At 44.1% G+C, this 9,543-nt stretch overlaps 1 protein-coding gene across 1 annotated transcript in view; it reads right to left on the reverse strand.

Annotated features, from left to right (window-relative positions):
* Positions 1–6,384: 6,384 nt before the first annotated feature.
* The window catches only part of LOC123486160 (exocyst complex component 6-like), a gene marked incomplete at its 5' end in the record, with an annotated part of 83,292 nt that continues 80,133 nt past the window's right edge, over positions 6,385–9,543 (reverse strand). The window contains 3 exons of the mRNA XM_045217372.1: positions 6,385–6,595; positions 7,912–7,923; positions 8,217–8,334. Coding sequence (XP_045073307.1) covers positions 6,463–6,595; positions 7,912–7,923; positions 8,217–8,334 — 263 coding nt within the window. The remainder of the gene's footprint in view (positions 6,596–7,911; positions 7,924–8,216; positions 8,335–9,543) is intronic.

Consider the following 9,543-nt stretch of genomic DNA (forward strand, 5'->3'; position numbering starts at 1 on the left):
CTCGCCCCGCCCCACGGAGTAGCGGCCTCTCCAAAAAACCCATTTGTTATAGAGGCGCATTTTAATACCACCTCCTGTTGGAGACGCACAATCGGGGATTTAACTCTGAAAAGGTGTTAAGTCCCTCTAACAATAGGAACCATCCAAGGTGCTTTGTTGCAAATATTCCGCAGTTTAGACTCATTACATTTGATGAGTTCTGCATGTAATGCCCCGCGGCGGGCTTAATTGAACAGCTTTCAATACATTTCAATTTGCGCTGTTGGCTCCGAATTTAAATAATTTCCTTAATCCTCTTAAATTCCAACACACGTGTTTTGCTTTATTCGCCTCAAGCATTAAATAAAGCTTAATGTGGTCAATTAAATCATTAAACAATCGTGTGAAAGCTTTAATCCAGCATTTTCTTGGAACAACTAAGTTGTTTGTATTGTATTGTATTAGGCAATACGAATTAATGACATTCATTCTTTGGAGGCTATACAAGCCAGTTTGCCTCGATATGCCCCTTTTTCTTTGAGAGTTTGAGATATTCAGTGACGTAGTGTGCACTCTGGTTAAACTTGTCTAATCTAGAATGAGACTTTAACCTGTTTACTGTCTTGACTCTATGGTGTTCCTCTGCAGTCTGTGGCGCGGCTCTCTTTCTCTCTCTCTCTCTCTCTCTCTCTCTGTCTCTCTCTCTCTCTCTCTCTCTCTCTCTCTCTCTCTCTCTCTCTCTCTCTCTCTCTCTCTCTCTGTATCTGTGGAAGGGCCTCTGTTATAAAAATGATATCTTGCTTGCAGTGGGTTCAAACTTGGGTCAGTTGGTGGGAAATAAAAAAAAATGTCTCAGTGTAAACAAGGTTACTGGTAGGCTAAACATGTAAAGTAAACACCGCTGAACCACCCAGTGCATTTGGAATTACTTTTTACGACAGCTATAACGTGGAGCGGACAGGCGAATCAGCCAGTCAAGCAGGAGACAGCGTGGCTCCACATTTTAAAGCGACACATTATAGCTTTCCCGTTCCCCATTCTCTCTCTGCCGGGTCGCACCGAGGTGCTGGAGCATTGCCCTGTAGTTCACCTCGTCATTATGTATGGGGGGAATCCATGCAAATGGCTTGAGGAGAAATAGCCTATAAATGTCAGGATATTCTCAGGCGTTTAAATGTACATTTCTTGATGAGGAATTCAACCACATAGCCTATCCAAGACACCGAAGGACATGTATACATGTATTATGACATTACCCTACTACACGTTTGAGGTATATGGGCTATTTCAAACAAAGCTGCCACCATGAATAATAACATTGTGTGAAATAGTTCAGTGATTATTTATTTATTTTAATTTTATTTTTAGTCATTTAGCAGACGCTCTTATCCAGAGCGACTTACAGTTAGTGAGTGCATAACATTTTTTTCATACTGATACCATGTCCTTACTCCACACATGCTGAAGCTGAAGTTCAAGTGTACTACATCCAGTGGTGTAAAGTACTTAAGTAAAAATACTTTAAAGTACTACTTAAGTAGTTTTTTGGGGGTATCTGTCCTTTACTTTACTATTTATATTTTTGACAACTTTTACTTTTACTTCACTACATTCCTAAACAAAATTCTGTACTTTTTACTCCATACTTTTTCCCTGACACATAAAAGTACTAGTTACATTTTGAATGCTTAGCAGGACAGGACAATTGTCTAATTCACACACTTATCAAGAGTACTTGTATATTTGTATATTTTAGCAATTACATTTACTTTTGATACTGAAGTCTATTTAAAACCAAATACTTTTAGACTTCTACTCAAGTATTATTTTACTGGGTGACTTTCACTTGAGTCATTTTCTATTTTCTATGTGGTCTCTGTAGCTCAATTGGTAGAGCATGGCGCTTGTAACGCCAGGGTAGTGGGTTCGATCCCCGGGACCACCCATACGTAAAAATGTATGCACGCATGACTGTAAGTCGCTTTGGATAAACGCGTCTGCTAAATGGCATATTATATTATTGTTATGAAGGTATCTTTACTTTTACTAAAGTATGACGATTGGGTACTTTTCCCACCACTGACTACATCCCTCACTGTACATTCCATATGGACCCATCATGTAACTCTTATATCCAGGTGGTCTGTAATACACGCCTTTAATAGCCCATAAAACCCCCATCTGACCCGTGACTTTTCATACATTTCCCTTTAGATGAGACCAGGACATTGACTTAAATGGCCACCTGTGATGTTTGCGTGCTTCCCGTCCCACAAAATTAATAACTATTATGCGCGCGCCTCTCTGTCTGTGCGTGAGAGTGAAAACAGAGCGAGAGATGAGGTCGGTGTCGGGGGCGCGTCGTCAGCGATTAGCTGGATGCTGGAGAGGCTCTGCAACGCCCGGAGGGGGGATCTCTCCTCATTCCCAAGCGCTCGTGCTGACCTGCCGGTGCCCTACAACACGGACCCTGACATCTCGGTGAACTCTCGCGCACCAAACCTCGCCAAGTTCACTGTCCATCAAATAACGAGATAGGGGACAGATAGGGGACAGGGACCCTGCATGAACCGAACACCAAGCAGCAATTACAGCACAACGGTTATTATCTCCCGCTGTCTGTCAATAACACAAATCAAATAAAGCGTTTAATTAAAACAATTTACAGTAACAGTGTAATTGGGTCAAGAGATAAAATAGCTTCCCACTTGTTGGAATAAAACGTTTTAATTGAGCCATGCATAGAGACGGACTTCTACTTTACATTATCACTAGTAGCCTGTAACCTACCCACTAGGATAATTTAAGACAGATCAAACTATTTTTAGCATCTTTCATTCACAGTTTCTTTTTTTTTAATGACAATACATCTTCCATTAATACCTCGATGTGGCTCTCTCGTGCACTGCGCAGGGCTCCTCTGTCCGATTATAGCGGGAGGAGTTTTGATTTGTAGGTTTGCATGACATATGTGCAGTTGGAGGTGCTGTCACAACAGGGGGGGGGGGGGGGACACAGCTCAGCGGTTCACCCAGAGGTCAGTCAGTCCCTCCAGTCCCGCGACCGACCCAGCGGCTCTAGGTGCAGCCGTTCCCCCTGTCAGGTCTAATTTCTCTGGGCTTGTTAAGGGAGGGCGGCTCGGTAGGTGGAGTTATATCCATCCTGTGAAAACACCCTCCCTCAAGTCCTGTTTTTTTAGTTGAATGGGAAACAGTGGGCCATTTATTATGTCAGATTGGTATTGACATGGAAAGGTGTGAGAGGAGAGGAAAGTGGATCATGATTTAGAATGGGTGTAATGTATAAATCGGTTGGGCCAACCACTGATCTTTGATGCCAGCTCGTTATTACCACATAACACAAGCCAGACGCCTCCCAAATAGCACTTTATTCCCTATATAGTGCACTACTTTTGACCAGGGCCCCACCATAGTGCACTACCTGGTCAAATGTAGTGCACTATATAGGGGATAGCATGTCATTTGGAACGGAGATAAAGTTTCTTGTTCTGGATTCTTCGCTGACAGAGGAAGCTCCTTTTTATTCAAAAATATAGGTCCAATGGGAAAGTAATCCATTTGATTAACTTTCTAAAATATACCAGTTAAAAAAATAAACTAGGAAAATAGGAATGTTTGAAGTTGGTAAACTCTATTACATAATTCACTCATCACCTGGTCATTATATAAACATCCTGTAGATACATGCTCTATAAATAACAGACTTCACATCCTGTAGATACATGCTCTATAAATAACAGACTTCACATCCTGTAGATACATGCTCTATAAATAACAGACTTCACATCCTGTAGATACATGCTCTATAAATAACAGACTTCACATCCTGTAGATACATGCTCTATAAATAACAGACTTCACATCCTGTAGATACATGCTCTATAAATAACAGACTTTACACCCTGTATATACTTTGTAAGGGTTGGTGTGTGAGGGTGTGACCCAGGTGCGGTGCAGGACAGACAGTAGGCAGAGATGGTGAAACAAGGATCTTTACTGGTGGTCCCAAAACCAGGATACAAAATAACGGACTTCTCATGATAAAAGAAAGGCGGAGCAAATAAGTCTCCAAAAACCATCTGAGAGCCAAAATATGAAATACTACCTACGACTGAAACAAATTACGAAACAGGGAGAACACTTCTCAAGTACCTGTACATACGTCTCCGATCAGACACTGATTAATAATAATAATAATAATTAATAATAATAATAATTTAATAATTAATAATAATTTTTTTATTTAGCAGACGCTCTTATCCAGAGCGACTTACAGGAGCAATTAGGGTTAAGTGCCTTGCTCAAGGGCACATCGACAGATTTTTCACCTAGTCGGCTCGGGGATTAGAACCAGCGACCTTTCGGTTACTGGCACAACGCTCTTACCCACTAAGCTACCTGCCGCCACTACAGATTAGTACTGCTGGGCATATAGGGGGGCCAGTATGAAAAATAAAAAAATAAAAATAAATGTATGCACTCACTAACTGTAAGTCGCTCTGGATAAGAGCATCTGCTAAAATGACTAAAATGTAGAGCCAGGTGACGCCAATAGGATGATGATTAGTCCAGAATGTGAGTGAGGAGGTGCCTAAGGTTGTCGGGAGGAGGACACCTAGTGGATCGCCCGGAACTGCGACCCCCTCTGTAACAGTGCCCCCTCCTGGGCACCCAGTAATATCTCATGATGTCAACAACACAACCATTTCTGTCAATACTTACAATTAAAACACCTTGATATGTACCAGAGAAAAGTCTGTGTTTGATTGAGTGAACACATTTTTATTACTGCACACAAATAAAAACAAATAGAATTGGGTAAAACATGTCATTACAGGGGGATTATTCTCTTTGGTTTCTACCAGGTGATGTATTGACTAATATCAGTTAATTGAATTAATTGAAAGACTAAGTAATTTACATATTTAGATTTAGGAGATGGATCTCAGAACAAGAAACTCCTTTATTTGTAGCAGAAGGAAACCACGTTCTTATTTTCTTTACAAAATATGCAGTATGTACAATGACATTTACAAGCAACTATTTAAAAAAAAGGCTAACTGAAATAATACATATTCAGTGCAAAACGCCTGTTAAAGTATCACAGACTAAAAACCATAACTCCAATTGTGAAATGTGATTTCAGATTTGAGACAGAAGTCGTTCTTTAAGCAGAACCTGCAGGTGAACTAGATCATTATTGCTTTTTTTGAAATGTCTTAAGCGGTAGATTCTAAAGCATTTGAACCCAAAAGCTTTCATTTACCCTCTGAGGAACAAAACAATTATAATTTGGGATGAAAGAAGTTGATGTAGCTAATAATGGCTGATACCAAAACATGATCTGGGGTGTCTTTCTTGTCAAAAGAAAATAGTTTGAGTGTAAATTAACATCAAGGGTCTCTGTCCTTCACTGGCTTAAAACAATGGAACCATGTTCATGCAGGTCATTTTGAGCTGTTTGATTCAAGCTGGGCTGAATGACCGGCAGAGACACAGGGAGCGAGTGCATCCCTGGCATTGACCTGAGCCCTATGGAAATAGGATGACATTTGGGACACACCCAAATGTGTAGTGTTAAATATTCTCCAACATATTTACAGTAGAAACTAACTCCGCCCAGTATTGCTTTATGGAACGTCGTAGAGAGATCTTCTAGGCTGTGTCCCAAATGTCACCCTATTCGCTATATAGTGCACTACTTTTTGAGCAGGGCGGATAGGATCCATAGGGCTCGGTGGGATTGGAGCCTATACCTCATGGCTCAGTCCCCTGTCTGGGCCTCTTCACCTGGTGAACATCAGTCCCCTGTTCAGTCTTCATCTGAGATTGGCTATAGGGTGAATGCACCAATTTGTAAGCTCTGGATAAGAGCGTCTGTAAATGACGTAAATGTAAATGTAAATATCATCTTTACATTCCCTACATCAGATCACCATCAGAATCCTGTGATGATACAATCACTGCACTCTCACTATACAAAACATAGTACTCTTAGCCTTTAAAAATACATTTAAAACATTTCACTGTTTTCTCATTCCTTACAGAGAAACTGTTTTAGCTTGATGCCTCGTGTGTGTTGACTTTTCCTTATTTACACTATGCATGGAATCTGGTGAAACTGAAAGGTGATGGCTGGTTGGTGTGTGTGTGTGTCTCTGACTGTGTGTGTGTGTGTCTCTGACTGTGTGTGTGTGTCTCTGACTGTGTGTGTGTGTCTCTGACTGTGTGTGTGTGTCTCTGACTGTGTGTGTGTGTGTCTCTGACTGTGTGTGTGTGTCTCTGACTGTGTGTGTGTGTGTGTCTCTGACTGTGTGTGTGTCTCTGACTGTGTGTGTGTGTCTCTGACTGTGTGTGTGTGTCTCTGACTGTGTGTGTGTGTCTCTGACTGTGTGTGTGTGTCTCTGACTGTGTGTGTGTGTCTCTGACTGTGTGTGTGTGTCTCTGACTGTGTGTGTCTATTCTAGGAGTGCTGAGACATCCCATTGACAAGGCTCCTCAGCTGTTTCACCACCGTCTCAATCAGCTTCTGTTTGTCTCTGTCATTCTTCCTGAACTGAGAAAATATGTTGTTCTTCTTACTGGTGTCCTTCATTCTGGAGAGAGAGAGAGAGAGAGAGAGAGAGAGAGAGGGAGGGAGAGAGAGAGAGAGAGGCAGAGAGAGAGGGAGGGAGAGAGAGAGAGAGGCAGAGAGAGAGAGAGAGGGAGAGAGAGAGAGAGAGAGAGAGAGAGAGAGAGGGGGAGAGAGGAGGGAGAGAGAGAGAGAGAGGGAGAGAGAGAGCGCGAGAGAGAGAGAGAGAGGCAGAGAGAGGGAGAGAGGGGGAGAGAGAGGGAGAGGGGGAGAGAGAGGGAGGGGAGAATAGGGAGGGAGGGGAGAGAGAGGGATCGAGGGAGGGGGGAGAGAGAGGGATAGAGAGAGGTAGGGAGGGGAGAGAGAGAGGGAGGGAGGGAGGGAGGGGGGAGAGAGAGGGAGGGAGGGAGGGAGGGAGGGGGGGAGAGGGAGGAGGGAGGGGGAGAGAGAGGAGGGAGGGAGGGAGGGGGGAGAGGGAGGGAGGGAGGGAGGGGGAGAGAGGGAGGGGGGAGAGAGAGGAGGGAGGGGGAGAGAGAGGGAGGGGGAGAGAGAGGGAGGGAGGGAGGGGGGAGAGAGAGGAGGGAGGGAGGGAGGGGGGAGAGAGAGGGAGGGAGGGAGGGAGGGGGGGAGAGAGAGGGAGGGAGGGAGGGAGGGGGGAGAGAGAGGGAGGGAGGGAGGGGGGGAGAGAGAGGGAGGGGGGGAGAGAGAGGGGAGATACATCAGGATAAACATCAAACTGAAACCACAGACTGTTGGATGGAGTAGGTGCAGGGTTTGGGCTTATTGCTCACTCAAAGAATAGACATGTTTTTTTTTGGTTTGTTTTTTACCCTAACCCATATGGAGTAAATGACCCTAACCTATATGGGGTAAATGACTCTAACCCATATGGAGTAAATGACCCTAACCTATATGGGGTAAATGACTCTAACCCATATGGAGTAAATGACTCTAACCCATAGATTAAATGACTAACCCATATGGAGTAAATTATCATAACCCATATGGAGTAAATGAACCCAACCCAACATGGAGTAAATGACTAACCCATATGGAGTAAATGACCCTAACCCACATGGAATAAATAACTAACCCATATGGAGTAAATGACTAACCCATAGATTAAATGACGCATGTAGAGTAAATGATCCTAACCCATACAGAGTAAGTGACTAACCCATATGGAGTAACTGACTCTAACCCATACAGAGTAAGTGACTAACCCATATGGAGTAAGTGACTAACCCATATGGAGTAAATGACTAACCCATATGGAGTAAATGACTTTCAATGGACACCAGACCATGGGAAGAAACAAATAAGCCAAAATGTCTAACATACCCCCTGTAGACTCTGCATGGTAGAGGTTCAAAGACATGTAGAGAAGAGAAGAGAAGTTGTGAATATGAAGATATTTAGTGTACAGATAAAGGACAGGCTAAGAGGTCTAGTGGGTTAGAGAAGACAGGGACTAAGTTAGGTCTAACCAGGACAGGCTAAGAGGTCTAGTGGGTTAGAGAAGACAGAGACTAAGTTAGGTCTAACCAGGACAGTAGAACTACAAACTGACTACACATTGAGTAGAGACAGTAGAACTACAAACTGACTACACATTGAGTAGAGACAGTAGAAACGTCAGTACTCACTTTTCCAAAAGTGCTAGCGCAGTGGAGGGGTTGACCCGGAGGTACTTGGAGGTGGGCTGTCCGTAGTCAGCCAGATACGTAGACCAGTCCCACACCATGAACAGGTCCAGCAGCTGAACGAACACACAGAGAGGACATTACAACATTAGTGTGTGTGTGTGTGTGTGTGTGTGTGTTTGTCAGGTACGTAGACCAGTCCCATACCATGAACAGGTCCAGGAGATGCAACACACACAGAGAGGACATTATCTTGTGAGTGGAGAAAGCCAGCAGCATACCACCCTGTATCCCACTGCTGACTGGCCTCTGAAGCTAAGCAGGGTTGGTCCAGGTCGGTCCCTGGATGGGAGACCAGATGCTGATGGAAGTGGTGTTGGAGGGCCAGTAGGAGCCACTCTTTCCTCTGGTCTAATATAAAATATCCCAATGCCCCAGGGCAGTGATTGGGGACGTTGCCCTGTGTAGGGTCTTTGGGATGGGACGTTAAACAGGTGTCCTGACTCTCTGTGGTCACTACAGATCCCATGGCTCTTACCGTAGGAGTGTTAACCCCCGGTGTCCTGGCTAAAGTCCCAATCTGGTCCTCATACCATCATGGCCACCTAATCATCCCCAGCTTTCAATTGGCTCACTCCTCTCCACTGAAACTATTCCCCAGCTTGTTGCTGTAAATGAGAACGTGTTCTCAGTCAACTGATCTAGTAAAACAAGGGCTAGATAGAGTGTGTGATGGCAGGGCTGCTGCTGTGTTGAATCGCAGCACTTCAAATGTGAGTAGCGGGAGAGAGCAATCTCCCAGTAACCTTAATCTAACAGAGGAGATTGGAGTTATCCCAGTCCCGTATCGAGCGACTTCCGAACCACCTGTAACCTTTATCTAACAGAGGAGATTGGAGTTATCCCAGTCCCGTATCGAGTGACTTCCGAACCACCTGTAACCTTTATCTAACAGAGGAGATTGGAGTTATCCCAGTCCCGTATCGAGTGACTTCCGAACCACCTGTAACCTTTATCTAACAGAGGAGATTGGAGTTATCCCAGTCCCGTATCGAGTGGCTTCCGAACCACCTGTAACCTTTATCTAACAGAGGAGATTGGAGTTATCCCAGTCCCGTATCGAGTGACTTCCGAACCACCTGTAACCTTTATCTAACAGAGGAGATTGGAGTTATCCCAGTCCCGTATCGAGTGACTTCCGAACCACCTGTAACCTTTATCTAACAGAGGAGATTGGAGTTATCCCAGTCCCGTGATCGAGTGGCTTCCGAACCACCTGTAACCTTTATCTAACAGAGGAGATTGGAGTTATCCCAGTCCCGTATCGAGT

The sequence above is a fragment of the Coregonus clupeaformis genome, unplaced genomic scaffold (genome assembly GCF_020615455.1).
Source record: "Coregonus clupeaformis isolate EN_2021a unplaced genomic scaffold, ASM2061545v1 scaf1040, whole genome shotgun sequence".
NCBI classification, from domain to species: domain Eukaryota; kingdom Metazoa; phylum Chordata; class Actinopteri; order Salmoniformes; family Salmonidae; genus Coregonus; species Coregonus clupeaformis.